Source organism: Symphalangus syndactylus, chromosome 1, assembly GCF_028878055.3.
Source record: "Symphalangus syndactylus isolate Jambi chromosome 1, NHGRI_mSymSyn1-v2.1_pri, whole genome shotgun sequence".
In the NCBI taxonomy this organism is placed as follows: domain Eukaryota; kingdom Metazoa; phylum Chordata; class Mammalia; order Primates; family Hylobatidae; genus Symphalangus; species Symphalangus syndactylus.
Genome location: NC_072423.2, coordinates 78,249,187 through 78,270,181, shown reverse-complemented (window position 1 = coordinate 78,270,181; position 20,995 = coordinate 78,249,187). Strand labels below are relative to the sequence as shown.

General features: G+C 35.8%; 1 protein-coding gene across 6 annotated transcripts in view; it reads right to left on the bottom strand.

Annotated features, from left to right (window-relative positions):
- The window catches only part of LOC129460667 (ankyrin repeat domain-containing protein 62), a 94,543-nt gene that overhangs the window by 54,312 nt on the left and 19,236 nt on the right, over positions 1 to 20,995 (bottom strand). For 3 of the 6 annotated variants that reach the window (XR_010121349.1, XR_010121351.1, XR_010121350.1), the window contains exons 9-18: positions 17,715 to 17,748; positions 17,302 to 17,443; positions 9,986 to 10,199; positions 8,210 to 8,390; positions 6,117 to 7,055; positions 4,937 to 5,089; positions 2,838 to 2,908; positions 2,422 to 2,500; positions 1,548 to 1,591; positions 765 to 924 (exon numbers count right to left, since the gene is read on the bottom strand). Coding sequence is in view for 2 of the 6 variants with exons in the window: in XM_063641373.1 (XP_063497443.1) it covers positions 4,898 to 5,089; positions 6,117 to 7,055; positions 8,210 to 8,390; positions 9,986 to 10,199; positions 17,302 to 17,443; positions 17,715 to 17,748 (1,702 nt within the window). In the remaining 4 variants the exon portion in view is untranslated. Of the gene's footprint in view, positions 1 to 764; positions 925 to 1,547; positions 1,592 to 2,421; positions 2,501 to 2,837; positions 2,909 to 4,816; positions 5,090 to 6,116; positions 7,056 to 8,209; positions 8,391 to 9,985; positions 10,200 to 17,301; positions 17,444 to 17,714; positions 17,749 to 20,995 lie in introns of those variants that run through there. The other 3 variants (XR_010121352.1, XM_063641381.1, XM_063641373.1) reach the window with 3 other exon arrangements.

Genomic DNA, 20,995 nt, shown 5'->3' with positions numbered 1-20,995 from the left:
AAAAACTACATTTAAAAATTATTTTAAATTAAATATCAACTTAACCTTCTCCCCCAAATCAATTAATCTTATAATTATATTAACAACATAAAAACCATATGATTATGTATTAGATGCAGAAAAAGCATTTGAGAAAATTGAACATTTTTCATTAAAAAAATAATCTCAGCAAACTGGAGATACAAGAGAATTTCCTCGAGATGTCAAAGTGCATCTTTAAAATACCTAATGCTAACATTCTATGTAATGATGAAAGACTGAATGCTTTCCCCTAAGATCGAGAAGGCATGTGTCAGCTCTTACCACTTCTATTCAACACTGTACTGCAAATTCGAGCCACTGTAATCACTTTTTAAAAGGGAGTTGGGAGAAGGAAGAAAGGAAGGAAGAAAAAAAGGAAGAAAGAAGGGAGGAAGGAAGAAATGGAGGAAAACAAAAGGCATCTAGACTGAAAAGAAATAGGTAAAACTATCTTTATTCACAGACATAATCATCTATGTGGAAAACCAAGTGAAACCAATTACAACGTTACTGGCACCAATGAGTTTTGCCACATTGCAGGATACATGATCAATATATAAAAATCAATTGTAATTCTATATGTTAGAAATAAACTGCTAGGAATTGAAATTTAAAAAATAATACTTTATAATAGCATTAAAATATAAAATTCTTGGGAATATACCTGACACTATGCAAAATATCTGTACAATGATAACTAAAAAGTATTGTTGAGAAAAATCAAAGAAGATCTAAGAAAATACCTTATTCACAGGTTGAGAGACTCATCATAGTTAAGATGTTCATTCTTTCTCATGACATAATGCAATCACAGTCCAAATCCAAGCAGGTATTTTGTAGAAATTGACAATTGATTTTAAGACTTTCATGGCATGTAGATGACACAGAAATGTGCAGTAACTCCGAAAAAAACAAAAGAATAAATTTAGAGGAAAAATACAACCCAGTTTGAAGAATTATTACAAAGCTACAAAAATCATAACAGTGTGATTCTGGGATAAAGATAAAGAGATCAATAGAACAGAACAGAGTCCAGAAACCAAGTATACATAAAACACACATACACACACACACACACACACACTCTCTCTCTCTCTCTCTCTCTCTTAAAACATGACTGGTCAAGTGACTGCTTATGAACTGTAATTGCTTGATACATGAGTCTAGCATCTCTTGGCCTTAAATCACTACCATAACCTTGAAGAAGTTGATGATGCCTTTGTTTTCTGAGAACAGTTTCAGTGTGCAAGCTGACAGTTCCATAGAGATGGAACAAGTGTAGAGCCAGAAAAAAAAGGGATACACACAGACTTTTTAAGACTTTTTTTAAAGCTATGGAAGATGATAAACTAATGAGGCATAAGTATACTTTTCATTATGAATGTTTATGTTTTCACATCTTTCAGTAATGTGTATAAGAAAAAGTATTTAACGTGGTATTTGTTAACCAAGCAACCCATTCACTATTTATATTTATTTCAGAAATCCATGATTTAAATTTAATTCATAATTTATGGCAACATACCTTCATCTACTTCTGCAGTTATGTTTCCTTGTACACCTGCTGCATCTGAAACAGTCAAATATTATTAATAATGTTTAAGTTAAACAAGAGACATTATCATGTAGCCCTATTGTATGTCAAGGAGGGTTGATCAACACTAACTTGAAAATCTGAAATCCAAAATGCTGTACAATTTGAAACTTCTTGAGCACACGCATGATACCACAACTGGAAAGGTCCACACCTGACCTCATGTGGCAGGCTGTGGTGGAAACACAGTTAAAACTTTGTTACATGCAAAACATTTTTGTAAAACATTGTACAGGCCAGATGTGATGACTCACGCCTGTAACCCCAGCACTTTGGGAGGCTGAGGCAAGTGGATCACCTGAAGTCAGGAGTTCAAGACCAGCCTGGCCAACATGGTGAAACCGTCTCTACAGAAAATACAAAAATTAGCCTGGTGTGGCTGCACGCACCTGTAGTCCCAGCTACTTGGGAGGCTGGGGCAGGAGGATTGCTTGAACCTGGGAGGCAGAGGTTGCAGTGAGCTGAGATTATACCACTTCACTCCAGTCTGGGCGACAGATCAAGACTCTGTGCCCCACTGCACCCCCCTACCCCGGGCAAAAAAAGAAAAAAAAGTAAAACATTATGTAGAATTATCTTCAGGCTATATGCATAAGGTATATACGAAACATAAATGTATTTCACGTTTAGTCTTGGGTACCATCCCTAAGGTATTTATTTCATTAGGTGTATACAAATATTCCAAAATCTGAAAAAATCCACTTTTGGTCCTCCCAAACATTTTGGACAAGGGATATTCTAGAAAAATAAAATTTATTTTCAGTGTGACAGAAAATAAGAGATTGACTTATTGAACTTGAACTTACCAAAATTTTCTGAAGCTGCTCAATTTTGTCCGCTCGCTTTTTCATTCTAATTTTTAACATGGCATTTTCTATTTTAAGCCTAAAATATATATTTTAAAATAATTATTCTCAGACATAATTTTTTTTAAATCATATAAATTCTGAACAAACATCTGAAGGAATAATTATATAAATTCTGAGACATCTGAAAAGTTGAAAATTGAGAAACTGTTATTTTTCTACCTTTGTTTTGTGGATGATGTGTAAAATTAAAAATAATGTAGAAAATTTATGCATTTCAAAATAGCTTAAAGCCGAAATTTTTCCTTGGCTTCACATAGACATACTTATTATCTTAACTGATACAATTCTCCTACTACACTACTCGTTTGCTTTATAAATACTCAAGATATTTTGTATGTTGCTTTAAATCGTACTTTTGCACGTGGTCTGACATCTCCTCAGCACATCTTGGAGTCTCTGTGCATTGATCCTGCATTTCTTGCAACTAAAACAAAGCATTAAAAACAATCTTTAGGTGTGGAAATAACCCAAATGCCCATCAATAGGTGAATGAATGAACAAAATATGGTTATATATAAAATACTGTTTTTAGACTATCACAATCTATTTTATTAAAAAATGATAATCTAGGACAAATCGACCTATTACCTGTTTTTTTTTGTTTTTTTTTTTGAGACAGAGTCTCGCTCTGTTGCCCAGGCTGGAGTGCAGTGGCACCATCTCAGCTCACCGCAAGCTCCGCCTCCTGGGTTCACACCATTCTCCTGCCTCAGCCTCCCGAGCAGCTGGGACTACAGGCGCCTGCCACCATGCCTGGCTAATTTTATGTGTTTTTAGTAGAGACGGGGTTTCACTGTGTTAGCCAGGATGGTCTCGATCTCCTGACCTCGTGATCCACCCATCTCGGTCTCCCAAAGTGCTGGGATTACAGGCGTGAGCCACCGCGCCCGGCCCCTATTACCTGTTTTTTAACTAAATTTTACTGGAATGCAGCCACACCCCTTCAGTCTGCATATTGTTTACGGCTACTTTTGTGCTGTAACTGTAGTGATGAGTTGTTGCAACAGGGATCTTATGGCTCACAAAGTCTCAAATAATACTACTTGGCCTTTTACAGAAAAGTTTACTGACCTATGCTCTAGGATTAAAACACAATATTTTTCTTTTGTAATTTATATTTTATCAGATACTCAAATTTACAAAATTGGTAAAATGGAGAAACACAGGAAATTCTAGTAAGCATTTATATTTTTCAATTCCAAACACCACTATATCAACTATAATTTCTTTTCTTTTTTGTCTGTATGCATTTAATTTTTGTTGTAGCAAGAAAACTTGCACTTTTTTTTTTTAAGACAGAGTCTTGCTCAGCCACCCAGGCTGGAGTGCAGTGGCACCATCTTGGCTCACTGCAACCTCCACCCCCCCAGGTTCAAGCGATTCTCCTGCCTCAGCCTCCCGAGTAGCTGGGACTACAGGCATGCACCACCACCATGCCCAGCTAATTTTTGTATCTTTTTTAGTAGAGATGGGGTTTCACCATGTTGGCCAGGATGGTCTCAAATTCCTGGCCTCAGGTGACCCACCTGCTTCAGCCTCCCAAACTGCTTGGATTACAGGCGTGAGCCACCACGCTCGACCCATTTTTAACATTTAAAACTAAGCATCATCTTTCCTTTCCAGGGAAACCACAAGAAAATTTTAAAATAAACAGAAAAATAATTAAAATAGATAGATTCTCCTATTGAGTGGCAGGGCTCACATCATCATTAGGAGAGAATTTATTTAAAAGTGTCATCTTAAAATGCAGGGATGTCCATTGACACGCCAAAGGAGAAGCCACGTTGTCAAAATGCCCACTTGACCCACCCAAACATCTCAAACCTACCCTTTGCTGACCTTCTATAACCCCATTTGTAAAGTTTTTTGTTTTTGTTTTAAGCAAGAGAAAGTAGACACATACATGTTGGCAAATGCTAACTGTCCATAGTCATATGACTACGACTACAGCCCAATATAAAGTCAGAGTAAAGATTTTCATCAAAATACTAATTTATTCTGCAGAATGGCCTTTCTGTACCAGTTAACCAGAAACCCATGAAATAAGTAAGCACAAGTCTTTATTCACACAGAAAAGTAGAGATTAAAAAAAGAAAATTTTCTGAAACATTCCATTAGACATTATCCCCTGAATTAATCTGGCTTGTCTCCACGTGGCAATGAAAAAAATCACTAAAAATATACTGTAAAAAGAAAAAAGAATTCTCTAATCTTCTGTGAGAAATGATGTGTAATTCTCAACTTTCATAAAGGGAAATAGTGTAAGAAAAATATTTATAATTATAAAACATGGCAGAGATTGAGAAATCGGTGTATTATAATCAAATTTTAATAAAATTAATTATAATGAAAATACAAAAGAAAGCTCTCCACTGAAACTAGTGTCCTGAAACACTTGATATTATTTAACCAGCTACAGAGTAACTGTTGACATGCTAAGTTTCATACATACTTGACTTCTCATCTGGCCTAATTTCTTTTTTGAATTTCGTGTCTCATCTTCTAAATTAACACGATGTTGTGATGAAATCTCTAGCATAGCTTCTGACAGCAATTGTTTGTTCAGGGCATCACCCACTTCTCGTTGAAGCTGTCTCACGACTACCTGGTAAGATGTTATTTTTGTTACTGATTTTACATATCACCTTATTATTAAATTTTGTCAATAATATTTAACTCTAATATATACACTTTGAAAAATATCACCACACACTGATTTTTCTTCTCCTCCTCATGTGTACACATTCCTGTTTATTACTGAATCCAGTTAAGGATAAAGAAGGTGTTATCTTTGTGCCAAACTGGTGCTGTGTTACTCATACAACAGATTCAGCGCACTGATGAATGTGCAATGTTTAAAAACCTTCTGAGGTCTCAAAAAGAAACAGGTATGTGGGTGGGACTGGTGGCAGTGAATTTTACACTGCAATGTTTTCCCTCTTTTTTATAAGAAGCAGCTCAAATCAACCTCAGAGTTCCTCACATATTCAGTCACCAGCTCAAATCCTTCCAATAGATTTCCCTCTCAGAAGAAAACTAACATTCCAATGGCCTTAGAGGCTCTAGTTAACCTGGCTTCCACTTCCCTCCCTGACCCCAGCTGCTGTCTCTCTTCCCTACTCCCACTGTTCCTACCACCCCTCGTTAGTCTAAAAATGAGGATCCAATGTGAAACTAATAAATCACAGACAGCTAAGCTGATCTTTGTACTGGACAACCTTATATCCAAATGAGAGTCATTGAGCCTTGGAATAAAAATTACGACCATATTTTTGACTGAAAAATTGAAAGTAAGTTATAAATGCCAGTGGGAAGATTAAATCAAATATGGTTTGGCCAACATTTACCACATTTTCCCCATATTATAATGTAAGAAAGATGTCTTTAAAGAATGGAATGGTTGTATCAATATATAATTTGAGACTGAATTATTTTCAGATTTAAGTCAAATTGACATGAATAAAAATAAAATTATACCAACTAAGATACATTAAAAGCTATTGAGGAAGAATAATTATAAAATAGGAAATACACTGTAGTTCATCTGGGAAATCTGGAATTAACTGTCAAAGTAATCTAATTAATTGAATCAATTTCAAAATAACACTTTAGGTATGAATATTGATACTTACTTCTCCTTCTTCTTTCTCTTTTTCATATTGGCATTGTCTTTCTTTTAAAAGAGTGCATTCCTTCATCAACCTCTTATTGTTCTCTTCTAGCTTTCTACAGTCAGCTTGAAGTTCTTCTACAGTATCTTCACATTTGGTATCTTCACATTTGGCTTGGATATTAATTATTGTTTTTTCCCAATTGTCAGCTTTCTTGTGAGCATCATTACATTGCTGTTGAATTAACAGATTTTGGCTTTGTAGTTGAAATAGTCCATCCTCTACAGATTGCTGCTTTCTCACGTATTTCTCCCAAATTCGTTGGTCATTTTGGTACATGTGTTCAATGTCCTTCAATCGACACTGTGTTTGGCTTAGGACTCCTTGCAGGTGTTCTATACCCAACGTCTTTTCTTTGAGAGCCTCTCTTTCATAACGGAGCTCAGTTTCCAGGCCACTGGATGTACTCTCAGCTTTAGAAAGTTGCTGAGAAAGAATCTGAATGTGAGAATACCTATTTTCTAGTAAATGACACCATTCATTCACTGTGCTCTGGAAAGCAAGCTGTAGGTCTCTTTTTGATGACTGACATTGATCATGATCACATAGGGCAGCAGCCAGTCCACAACGGTATGATTCCATTTCTGCTTCCAGTCTTGACTTGCTTTGTTTTTCCTTCTCTAGCTCAAAATTGAGCATTGTATTCTCATCCATCAGAACATTAAGCTCTTTACTATACTGGGTTATTGTTTTTGTTAATGTTTCCTCATCCAGCTTTAGAGTCTTTTCAAGGTCTTCGTTGTTTTCCTTTATAATTTCAATATTTTTGAAATATTTATTTTTAGTTTCCTGGTTCTGATGTTTTATTGTGTCAATTTCCAGCCCAAGTCTGGCAATTTCATCCCGAATCAAGTGATTTTCCTGCCACAGGTCTCTTTCTTTTCCATGAGTATGAGAATTCTAAATAAAACAAAGAAAACTTTCAACTAGCACCCAATAAAATGACATATTATGATTTCTTCTGAAACTAAATAAGTAATAACCTGTACATTTATACAATGAAAGAGTTGCCATCTGGATATCCAACTGGAAAGAAAAAGTTGAATCAAAACCTCAACCCTTTTAGAGCGTAAATTCTCAAAAGTTCAAAAACGTATTTGAAGACAATGAATCTATGAAAGCAAAAAAAAAAGAAACCACTAGAAATTCTTTAAGAATCTGATTTTTTTAAAAAAAGGCTTTTACTGAATTTCAACAAACCCAAAAACATAAATGATTAATAACTATGATTACATTTAGAAACTGGGTTTACACACTAACGTCTAACCTTTACTTTCCCTATGGTAAGAGCCTTAGCTCTGCAGATATCTGGACAGATGAAATTTTCCAAATTCCTTAAGTTTCTTTTTCCTGTGAATATTTTATAGATAATTCTACTTTTCTTACACTTTTAGAGTCAGTTTTAACAATGACATGTATTGATAAATGACAGATCTAGGCATTGTAGTAAGCACTTTTGTATGCATACATCAATAAATTCATTTAGTTATCACAATTCTGCAGGGAAAGGTTAAAAATAGAAGCAAGCTGCTGGATTTTTCCTAGGTCCTCTGACTCTGCTTCTAGTGCTCCTCCACCAGATCACAGTTACTTCCATGGGGTAGATATGCAAATACAGTAGAAACCTTTTCTTTCAAAACACCAAAGAAGATGAAATTTATAAAGCTCTTCTTAGGAAATCCTGAGATTATGTACTCTTATGATAACTTTTATTTCCTTTTCACAATGTTTGAAACCATAATTAATGCAAAATAGGGAAAACTACACTGAACTATGTCACTAGGAACAAATTACTTACCAACAAAATATCACTAAGTATATATATTATGGGATATTATTGTTTTCCAAAGGTCTTTGAGCTGAAATAAAATATAACTTTGAAGCCAAAACTTATAATAAATAATTGTAGCTATAAGTATCATTTATTTTTAAGATGAAATAAAATTTGTGGTTTGTTTTAGAACTAAATCACATATATAAAGTCAAAGGGATATTCTAAGTAATATTAATAAAATAAAATTAGAAATGTAAAATTTTACCAAACATTAATTTACCTGATTTGAGTTACTTCTTACAGTCTTCAATTCCACTTCCAATGATCTGAGAGTCAGTTTAAGTTGTTTCACTTCAGTTTGTGTCACATATTGCTCTTCCATTATTTTTAACTCTTCTGTATCTTTTTCAAACAACTCTTCAGCCTTTATTCTTTCTTCTTCTTCTTCTTGTAAGATAAATCTGTAGTTAAATATACTTATCTTAAAATCCTTTAAAAACAAAACACTCACATGCTGGTTTATTATCCTAATAAAGTGTCCATGTTCTTGAATATTTTTTCTTTCTAGTTTTCATGTTAATTTCTTACTTCGATGTCTTCCAAAGAAGACATATAAATTGAAAGGTAGTAAGGAATGAACATCCTGCTAATTGATTAGCTTCTGTTACTAGTAATTCTAGTAAATATTATGGAAAAGGATGTTGAAAATTATTAGGTAAAGTTACAAGTTAAAAATTACCTTTTCTTCAGAAAATAATAATTACTCCTCAGTCAGGGTGAATCATTTAGAGTTAGCTAATTTACAAAAAGTTATTTTTTATAAACAAGTTGATACCTTCACTAGAAATAAATTTTCATCTTCATGAAATACTGCAGGTATCCCTAAACATGATTTACATTGTAAGACAGCACCTTCAGATGCCTTCTTGCAACATGTATCTCCAGATGACAATAATCCAAGACTAAGCTAAGGAATCTAAGATGTTACCCCATACGTTTTACGTTTCTTTTTCTGGTAACACTTTTGACTTATTCTATTGATTAGTATGTATTTTACAAACAATTTTAAAATCCATTCTGAAACAAGACAAGATCTAATATTTAAACAACAAAGAATAATATCTGCCTTCCGCATAGAAGTTTGAATTAATTTAAACTCTGTAGCAGAGACAGATGTTCACTAAGCTAATCAGTAATCACTTTCCATTTTACTTTACATTCGCTGCATATTAAAACCGGGCCAGGCGTGTTTGCTCACACTGTAATCCCAGAACTTTGGGAGGCCAAAGCCAGCAGATAAGTGGCGGTCAGGAGTTTCAGACCAGTCTGGCCAAAATGGCAAAACCTCATCTCTACTTAAAAAAAAAAAAAAAAAAAAACAGAAATTAGAAAGGCATGGTGACGTATGCCTGTAATCCCAGCTACTTGGGAGGCTGCGGCACAAGAATCGCTTGAACCTGGAAGCAGAGGCTGCAGTGAGCCGAGATTTCACTGCTGCACTCCAATCTGGGTGACAGCGCAAGACTCTGTCTCAAAAGGACAAAAAAAAAACAACTGGTTAATTTTAAAAATAATTACTGTGGGTGGAGAAAAGTATACATTTCATACTCAAATTATAAATTGTAAACTTTCTTAAGAACAACTTAGTAATATTAATCAAAGATCTGTTGTAAAAAGCTCCTCTACTCTAACCAGATAGCTCTATTTTGAAAAATTTGTCCAAAGAAATAGAAATGTAGAAAACTATGGATATGTAAGATGTTTCTTACAGCATTAATACAAAAAATTAAAACCCCCAATTTCAATTTATTAAATAATGAAATTTCCATAGGGTGGAATTCTATATAGCCATTAAAATAATGATTTAAAGGAATATGCAATTATTAGAGAAGTATTCACAATTAAGAACTTGTGATTTTTAACCCAAAAATTTCACGTTCCACAATTTTAGGAGGTTTTTTTCTCTATTAAAAAGTAAGTCAGCTATTACAAAAATTATCCTACATATCCTTAGTATAAATAGTTCAAATATTTCTTTAAAACTAGAATGTGATACCTCAAATTACAGAGCTTTTTCTTCCTTTCAAGATTCTGATGCTCTAACTGTGATTTGGTTTTGTCTGTTTCAGATAGTACCTTTTGTAGTACGATAATATTATTTTTCATTTTTTGAAATTTTACTTTAAGTCGTTCACAGTAACATTTTTTATCCTCTATTGATCTTTCACATGAAGCTGTTGCATTCTTGATTTTCAACAGGCTAACAAAATCTGTCACCGGGAGAAAACAAAATAGAGATAAAATACATGAGTAGGTTTTTAAATACAAAGGACTATGCATTTCAACATGGCACTCATTCATACACCGAATGAACATGTACAAATTAAGTGCTTGCAATGTGGAAAATATTTTGGAAAGCTCTTCAGATAAAACAGACAACACATCTGATCTTGTTTAGCTTCAAGTGTAGTAAAGAACACAGACAAAAATGTGACAATTACAAATTCAGATAGAAGCTATAAGAATACACAGTTGTTTTAGTCACATAAGAGAATATGACCTTTACTTGGCTCAGGGAAGATTTCCCTGAGGAAGAGAAGGATACACTGAGAAATAAAAAATGAGAAGGAAGCAGTTGAGCCAAGGAGGAAGCAAAGCACTCTGGCTAGTCTGCTGCAGGCGCTGGAGCTCTGCAGCAATCTGCTTCCAGCCAAGAGGGAGCAACAGGTGCTGATTTTCCTCCTTACCCGAAACAACCAAAAACAACAGACAAGGGCCGGGCGCGGTGGCTCACGCCTGTAATCCCAGCACTTTGGGAGGCCGAGGCGGGTGGATCACGAGGTCAGGAGATCGAGACCATCCTGGCTAACACGGTGAAACCCCCGTCTCTACTAAAAATACAAAAAATTAGCCGGGCGCGGTGGCGGGCGCCTGTAATCCCAGCTACTCGGAGAGGCTGAGGCAGGAGAATGGCGTGAACCCGGGAGGCGGAGCTTGCAGTGAGCCGAGATGGCGCCACTGCACTCCAGTCTGGGCGACAGAGCGAAACTCCGTCTCAAAAAAAAAAAAAAAAAAAAAAAAAAAAAAAAAAAAAAAACAACAGACAAAATATATTAAAAAATGATTTTCAACACAGTGGTCTTCAGATAATAAAGACGGTCATCACTAAAACACAGGAAACAAATGTAGGCCTTTTTGTTGACAGAGCTGCTTTTGTTGACAGAGCTTCCAGGCCATGACAAAGCGAGAAAATCTGACATAGATTCCCTGAGCTGGGGTGGTGACGCTAAGAATCCGATAAAACAAAAGCAGAGAGAAATCACAGGACAGAACACTGGAGAGGAGAAAGCAGCAGAGGAAACAAACCCTGGAGATCTGCAGAGGTCCCCTCTAAAGTATTTGGTGGAATACTGAAAAAAATGGATGTGTGCTAGGAAACTTCCTAAGACCAAGGGGTGGTGAGCGGTGGGGTAACACGATAGAAAAAGATGAGAAACCAAGCCTGCTGTTCACAAAGTGCCCAGAAGAGGGTCCAATCCCAAGAGCCAGGCCCAAAACACTCATACTTCACAGGACAATAAATAATCTGAAAACTCTTGCCTCGGGAGTGGCAAATTACTCAAAATCTAAAAGCAAGAACAAAAAGAATTCTGTTTATAAGTAAATCACTGTACCCCAAACAAAGCTCGAGACAGTAAGTGGAGGCATGAAAGGTATTTCTTTAAAAATCAAACCACACTTGCAGAAATGTAAATTACAATGTCAGAGGTAAAACTACAGTGGAGGAAAATAAACACAGATCACAATGGTAAATTTGTCATGATGAGCTACGAGAAACCTTCAAGCTACTAATATATAAATCCCCAAATAGAAAGGAACAAAGTCAGAAAAGAAAATTGAAAAATAATTGGCCAAAAACATTCTAAACTTGGCAAAATCCATATTCCCATAGATCCAGGAAGGAACTGCCTGGGACAAAAAGATAAAAGTGTACCATTGTCATTTTCTTATACCATCTATGATGTGGTATAACATTACTTGAAGGTAGACTGTGATAGGTTAAAATTATATACTATAAATCCTAAATAAACCACTGAGATAGCAAACAGAGAGTTATATATAATAAACCAAAAAAGAAATATGAAATTAAATCACAGAAAATAGCTGATTAAAGGAAAGCAGAAAAAGAAGGGGAACAAATAACAGCGAGACTAACAGCAATCAAACAGCACAATGACAGACCAACTTAACTATATTGAATATCACATTATAAATGAAACTGGTCTACAAGCCTCAATTAAAATGCAGACTGCCAGATTCGATAAGAAAGCAATACCCAATTACATGCTGTCTATAAGAAATGTACGGTAAATGTAAAGACACAAATCGGCTGCAAGAATAGAAAAAGATACATGCTAACACTTGACAGAAGACTACTGAGAAGAAATGGTTCAATTAATATCAAAGTAGATTTCATAGCAAAACAATTTCCAGCAATAAATAAGATCATGTCATAATGATAAAAGTTTCAGTTAATCAAGAAGATATAATAGTCCTAAATGTTTATGCCCCTAATAACATAAGAAATTCAAAATACATGAGGCCAAAGTAGATAGAACTATAAAAAGAAATAGACAATTTCTAAGTAATCTGAAGTCTCGATACCCTTTACTCAGGAAGTGATAGAACAAGGAGGCAGAAAATTAGCAAGAATAGAGCAGACTTAAACAACACCATGCCTTTCAAGTACCTATGGAACACTTACCAAAACAGACAATATTTTAGGCCATACAATAAATCTCATTAAAAAGATTAAGTAAAAAGAATGTAAGTCATACAAAGTACATATCATGACCACAAATCAATGATATTAGAAACCAATAACAAAAATAATGCTAAGAAATACTCAAATACATGAAAACTAAGAAATACACATCTAAATAATGCTGGTTCAAAGAGATGATGAAAAAAGAAAATATTTTGAACTGAATCAAAATGAAAAAATAACATATCAGGGTTTGTAGAATGCAGCAACAACTTCACTTAAATACAAATTTTTAGCACTAAATGTCAATATTAGAAGAATCTCAAATCAATAACCCTGACTTCTACCTTAAGAAAATGAAAATAAATAAATGAATACATAAATAATAAAATAAAATCAGAGAATTAAACCCAAAGCAAGCAGAGGGATAAAAAACAAAACCACCTGCTGTGGTCTGAATGTTTGTGTTCTCAAAAGTTTATATGCTGAAACCTAATCACAAGGGCGGATTTTTAGAGGTAGTCATATCATGAGAGCCAAGCCCTCATGAATGGGATTAGTGTTCTTACACAAGACACCCCCGAGAGCTCCTCCGCCCCTTCTGCCATGTGAGGACACAGAGAAAAAGAACACATGTATGATCCAGGAAGGTTCCTTACCACACAGCAAATTTGACAGCACCTTGACCTTGGACTCTGCAGACTCCAGAACTGTAAGAAATCATTTTCTACTGTTTATAAGCTACCCAGTCTATGGTATTTTGTTATACTACTGGTTTCAGGAAAAAAAAAAAAAAAAGGAAGATCAGCAACACCAAACACTTTGGGAGATTGATAAATGTTAGAAATCTCTATTTACCCTGGCTGATCAGGAAGAAGAGAAGACACAAATCACTAATTTCAGAAATGAGTAATGTCACATGATTATAGACCGTACAGATACAAAAAAAAACCAAGGTGACATTATAATTTTTATGTGTAAACATGAGAAAATAGATAAAATTAACAAATTCCTTAAAAGGGAAAATTACTAAATCTCAACCAAGAAGGAATAAATAACCTGAATTGCCCTAAATCTAAAAAACAAACTTCAGTCATAGCTGAGGACTGTCCTAGCAAAAGAAATTCAAACTCAACTAGCTATGGCAGTGAACTCCACTAAACATTTTCAGAAGAAATAAACAATTCAACACTGACTCTCAAAAAAGAAACAAAAAAGAGTACATCCCAACTCACTCTTTAATGTTACCATTGCCCTGAACCAAAACCAGACAATGGTATTACCAATAAAAAAAACGCCCTCATGAGCATGAATGTAAAAATTGAACCAATTTGTGAAACAACCAAGACATCCTCCAATACGTGAATGAATAAACTGTGGTTAAACAGCCAAACAATGGAATATTACTCCATGCTAAAAAGATATGACAAATCAAACCATGAAAATACATGAAGGAACCATACATGCATATTACCAAGTCAAACAAGCCAACCTAAAAAGGCTACTTTCTTTTTTTTTTTTTAAGACAGAGCCTTACTCTGTCTCCCAGACTGGAGTGCGATGACGCAAGCTTGGCTAACTGCAACCTCTGCCTCCCAGCTTCAAGCAATTCTCCTGCTTCAGCCTCCTGAGTAGCTGAGATTACAGGCGCCTGCCACCACACCCGGCTACTTTTTGTATTTTTAGTAGAGACAGGGTTTCGCCATGTTGGCCAGGCTGGTCTTGAACTCCTGACCTCAGGTGATCCACCCATCTCGGCCTCCCAAAAGTGCTGGGATTACAGGCGTGAGCCACCGTGCCCGGCTTAAAAAGGCTACTTTCTGTATGATTCCAACTATATGACTTTCTGGACAATGTAAAACTATGGATATGGTAAAAAGATCAGTGGCTGCCAGAGGATGAGGGACACCAGGAAAGGATACACAGACAGAGTACTGAGGACTTTTAGGGAGGTGAAAATAATGTATATGACACGCATACATGTCAGTGTACCTTAAGACCAAACCCATACGATGTATATAGCACCAGTGTACAATGCACACTACGGGCTGCAGGTGATTCTGATGTGCCAATGTAGGCTCATCCATTATAGCAACTGTACCACTATGGGGAGGGTTACTGATACGGAGGGAGGCTACATATGTGTGCAGGTAGAAGGTATTTGAAAAATCTCTGTACCTTCCTCTCAATTTTGCTGTGAACATAAAACTGGCCAAATAAATAAAAATAAAGTCTTTATAATAAACCAATAAAGACTTTATCATAACTTATTTAGCAAATTGAATCCAACAGTATAATAAAAGGACAATGCATCATAAACAAATGGGTTTTTTTCCCAGGACTGCAGGGTTGGCTTAACATTCAAACATCATTGTTATTTGCCAGATTAACAACGGAAAACAGTAGATCCACAGAATCATCTCGACAGATAGAGGCATTTGATACAATTCAACACTCATTTCTGATTTTGTAAAAATGAAAAAGTCTCAGCAAAATAAGAATCCAGGGACCTTCTTCAGCATGATAAAGAACATCTATGATGAACCTACAGCTAACATGTATCATGGTGAAAAACTGAATATGTTCTCCAGAAGATGAAGAACAACATAGGAATGTCTGCTTTCACTGCTTTTATGCAGCATTGTTCTGAAGATTCTAGCTAGCGCAGTCAGGCAAGAAAAAGAAATAAAAGTCATCCCAGTTGAAAAAATAAATAAAACTGTCTTTGTACACAACCATGACCACACAATAGGTTTGGGTAAACTCTAACCTGTGGGCCAGCTTCTTGTCTTCGTCAATGAGCACAGCTGTGTTCATTAATTGTACAGGTTGTCTATGGCTGCTCTCATATTACAATGGCAGAGTCTATCAGCTACAACAGAGACCCCTTTTGCCACAAGTCTTTAATAAGAAGGTACTTTGAGAAAGAAAAGGTTTGAAAATCTTTGGTCTATGTAGAAAATCTGATCAAATCTACCAAGAATTAATAAGTGAGTAGTATTAGTACCAGGACTAATAAGTGAGTTCAGTAAGATTGAAGTATGCAAAACCAACATACAAAAATCAACTGTATTTCCATACACTCATGATAAACAATCAGATTAAATCTTTAAGCATATGATTTACAACTACAACAAAAACTGAAACAGAGATAAATCTGATAAACTATAGAAAGATGTATACACTAAAAACTACAAAATATTACTGAAAAATTAAATATGACTTACATAAATGCAGACATCCATTTTTTTAAAGAGTAGGAAGATTCATTATTGTTAAGATGTCCATTCTCCATAAATTATCTATAAATGCAACACAATTCTAACCTAATGTCCAACAAGCCAGCACTTGTTGGACATTTTTAAATGACGAGGTGATTCTAAATTTCTTTTAAATTGACAAGCTGATTCTAAAGTTCATGTGGAAATGCAAAATCTAGCATAGGCAAAACACAACGAAGAACAGAAAAATCAGCTTCAACAATTATCATACATCAACAGTAACCAAAACACTTGGCCACTGGTACAGGATGAATACCCCTTATTAAAAATGCTTGGGACCAGAAGTGTTTCAGGTTTTGGATTCTGGAATATTTGCATCTACATAATGAGATATCTTGGTGATAGGACCCAAGTCTAAACACAAAATACTATTTGACAAAGACAGATGATAATTAAAAAAAAATACTTTTAATAATTTTGTGCATGAAACAAAGTTTATGTATATGAGGTGAACATGTTTAGTCATTAGGATCATGCATATTAACCACACCCATAAGAATGGCTACAAATAAATACTGCAATACTTAGTGTGACAACACAGTAACCGCAACTGTCCTGTTGTGCTGATCAGATAGAAATGGTACACTTTTTTTGAAAACAATTTGGCAGCTTTTTCTAAAAAGGGGACACAAAGCGGCATAGGACACTTTTGTGGGTTATGGATAACTATCTTGATTATGGTGACAGTTTCACACGTGTATGTATCTGTCAAAACTTATCAAACTATACATTTTACATATGTGCACTTTAACATGTATCAGTTATACCTCACTGAAGCTACTGATTGTAGGAGCAAACACCTGGGGCACTGGCTGTGAGACAGAGAGAAACAGGGGTATGAAATGAAGCAGTATAAAGCTAGAGCATTGTCATCTTTACCTTATAGCAATGACAAGTGGCAGTTGGGTGTTAAGCAAGCAGGTAACATGATCAGATGTGAATTTTAAAAATGTATATAATTATGATTGCAGAATAGACCATGGTTTTGGAAGGTGGGGCAGTAGGGAAAAGAGTTATAAGGTTATCACAGTATTCCAGGTACGAGATAATGACAACCTGACCCTGGGTAAAGGCATAGAAGAGAAGCAGAGTCAACAAATAGATTGGGAGTGTCATTCACACTGAGAAAGGTACAGTGGAATGATCACAGCTCTTTGGCTAAGAGTATACAAGATAGAGTAGTTCTCATTCTATGTTCACAAGAAGCATATTTCCGAGATGAACATCCCTATAACACATCAGTGTTCTATGGTACAGTGCTAAGCAATATGTGCATACATTACTATAGGATAGGGAAAGAGCCTTATATTCATGCATTGGTCCTACCTTTACAGTCCATTCCACGTTGTTCAATGAGTAACATAAAATTCTTATCATCAGAGTAAGGCAACTCATCATCCTCTGAGGTTTTTTCAGATGACTCAGTTATGTCATTAAGGTCATCCCTGAAATATATTTGGCTTTTAACCTATAAAATAAATAAAACTGTTTCAAAATGCCCTCAAAATATTTATAGCGTATACTAAATACACATCAGTGGGAATTATCCATCTTTTTACATGAGCAAAAACACAGGTACTTCTTAAAATAACTGACTTTGGTTAAAAGGGCGCTTTTATGAATGGTTACCGCTGCTTTATCAAAGTCAATGTCTTTACAGCAAAAGATTTTCTGTTTTTTACCATGATCTTCTTTAAGGTATTTTCAACGACATTCTTGACAATTTACTTTTACAATACCTTGCTCTTTTCATTAAAGGTTTTCCTTGCAAGCCTAAATTAAAAAAAAACAAAAAATTCTGATCAGGCAAATAGTAAATATGTAAAATACAAAGAATATCTAAAACTTTTTTATGTAAAACCTCTGTGTTTGTAGTTTCTCTTATTTACAATGTTTACAGGTAATGTTTTTACAGGTGATGCAAAATACAATTTTTTTTACAAGGGGAAAAACTATAAATGGAAATGGTAGCACTATAGGACAAATGAAATATACTAGTATCAAAAAATTAAGTTTAAATCAAGCTTTCTGATAATCAAAGACAGAAAAAAACATGTTATTTGCAGTATTTGATAGAAAAATATGTATCTTGGGGTTTTCTCTCATCGCCCTTTTCAATACAAACACAGTTTTACTGGTACTAAAACCTATTTGGTAAATATTACTTATGTAACAGAATCCCTTTTTTAATGATAACATTAGCTAGCCTTTTGGGGACATACTGTGCAAGTACTATGCACTATTCTAAACACTGTACATGTATTTAAGTCATTTAAACCCTCCCAGCAATTCTGTAAAGTAGGTAACATACTAGATATTTTATAAAGAAAGAAACTAGGCACAGAAAGGCCACATAACTTGCCCAAACACGTAAAACTGTTCAATAGCAGACTAAGCATTCAAACCCAAGAACTCTGGCTCCAAAACACGTGTTTCACAATATGCTATGAAAGTAATATTTATTTTCAAGTAATATGATAGCAGATGAATTCATATTATCTTTCCATTTCTGAATATAAGTAATAATTTCTGAATCTTGCAATATTTTAAAAATAAGATTTTAACCTTGAAATTTTTTTTAAGTTCAATGGTACAACTGCGGGTTTGTTATGTATGTAAACTTGTGTCACAGCAGTTTGTTGCAGATTATTTCATCACACACGTATTAAGCCTAGTACTCATTAGTTATTCTTCCTGATCCTTTCCCTCCACGCATCCTCCACTCTCCACCTTCCAAAAGGTGCCAGTGTGTTTTGCTCCTATCAATGTGTCTATGTGTTCTCACCATTTGGCTCTCATTTTTGAGAGAGAACATGTGGTATTTGGTTTTCTTTTACTGTGTTAAATTGCTAAGGATAATGGCCACCAGATCCATCCATGTTCCAGCAAATGACATGATCTCATTTTTTATGGCTACCTAATATTTCCTGGTATATACGTACCACATTTTCTATATCCAGTCTATGAGTGATAGGCATTTACTTTGATTCCAGGTCTTTGCTATTGTGAATAGTACTGCAATGAACACATGCATGAGTCTTTATAACAGAATAATTTATATTCCTTTGGGTATATACCCAGTAATAAGATTGCTAGGTTGAATGGTACTTCTGTCTTTGAGGAAATGCCACACAGTTTTCCACAATGGCTGAACTAATAATATACACTCCCACCAACAGCATATACACATTCCTTTTTCTGTACAACCTCACCAGCATCTGTTATTTTTGTACTTTTTTTTTGAGACGGAGTCTCAGTCTGTCACCCAGGCTGGAGTGCAGTGGCGTGATCTTGGCTCACTGCAACCTCCGCCTCCCAGGTGCAGGCAATTCTCCTGCCTTAGCCTCCTGTGTAGCAGGGATTATAGGTGAGTGCCACCACGCCAGGTTAATTTTTGTATTTTTAGTAGAGACGATGTTTCACCATATTGGTCAGGCTGGTCTCAAACTCCTGACCTCGTGATTCATCTGCCTCGGCCTCCCAAAGTGGTGGGATTACAGGCGTGAGCCACCATGCCCGGCCTGGACTTTTTAATAATAGCCATGCTTACTGGTATTGGATGGCATGTTAATAGCGGTTATGATTTGCATTTCTCTAACGATCAGTGAAGTTGAGCTTTTTTTCCATGTTTGTTGATCTTGTGTATGTCTTCTTTTGAAAAGTATCTGTCCTTGGCCTGGGGCAGCAGCTGACATCTGTAATCCCAGCACTTTGGGAGGCCAAGGTGGGCAGATTACCTGAAGTCAGGAGTTCAAGACCAGCCTGACCAACATGGCAAAAACCCATCTCTGCTAAAAATACAAAAATTAGCAGGGTGTGGTAGGCCATGCCTGTAGTCCCAGTTACTCAGCAGGCTGAGGCATGAAAATCACTTGAACCTGGGATGGGGAGGTTGCAGTGAGCCGAGATCACGGCACTGCACTCCAGCCTGGGACACAGAGCCAGACTAAAAGAAAAAGAAAAAAAGAAAAGTATCTATTCATGTCCTTTGCCCACTTTTTATGGGGTTTTCTCTTGTATTTAAGTTTCTTACAGATGTTAGATATCAGACCTTCGCCAGATGCATAGTTTGCAAAAACATCTTCCCTTGTGGAGGTCGTCTGTTCAGTCTGATGACAGTTTCTTTTGCTGTGCAGAAGCTCCTTAGTTTAATTAGATTCCATTTGTCAATTTTTGCTTTTGTTGCAATTGCTTTGGCATCTTCATGATGAAATCTTTGCTGGTGCCTATGTCCAGAATGGTATTGCCTAGATTGTCTTCCTGGGTTTTTATAGTTTTTGGTTTTACAGTTAAATCTTTAATCCATCTTGAGGTGATTTTTGTTTATGGTGTAAGGAAAGGGTGAAATTTCAATCCCCTGCCTATGGCTAGCCAGGTATCCCAGCACCATTTATTAAATACGGTCCTGTCCTTGTTGCTTTTTCTCAGGTTTGTTGAAGATCAGAGAGTTGCAGGTGTGTGGTCATATTTCTGGGTTCTCTATTCTGTTCAACTGGTCCATGTGTCTGTTTTTGGACCAGTGCCATGTTGTTTGGTTTCTGTAACTCTGTAGTATAGTTTGAAGTCAGGTAGTGTGATTCCTCCAGCTTTGTTCTTTTTGCTGAGGACTGCCTTGGCTATTCACACCCTTTTCTGGTTCCCTATGAATTTTAAAATAGTTTCTTGTAGTTCTGTAAAGAACGTCAATGGTAGTTTAATAGGAACAGCATTGAGTCTACGAAATGCTTTGGGCAGTATGACTTTTTTGTTTGTTTTTTTGAGATGGAGCCTTGCTGTTGTTGGCCTGGGCTGAAGTGCAATGGCATGATCTCTGCTCACTGCAACCTCTGCCTCCAGGGTTCCAGCAACTCTCTTGCCTCAGCCTCCCGAGTAACTGAGATTACAGGCGCCTGCCACCACACCCGGCTAATTTTTGTATTTTTAGTAGAGATGGGGTTTCACCATGTTGGCCAGGCTGGTCTCAAACTCTATCTTTGAGCAGTGTTTTGTAGTTCTCTTTGTAGAGATCTTTCCTCTCTCT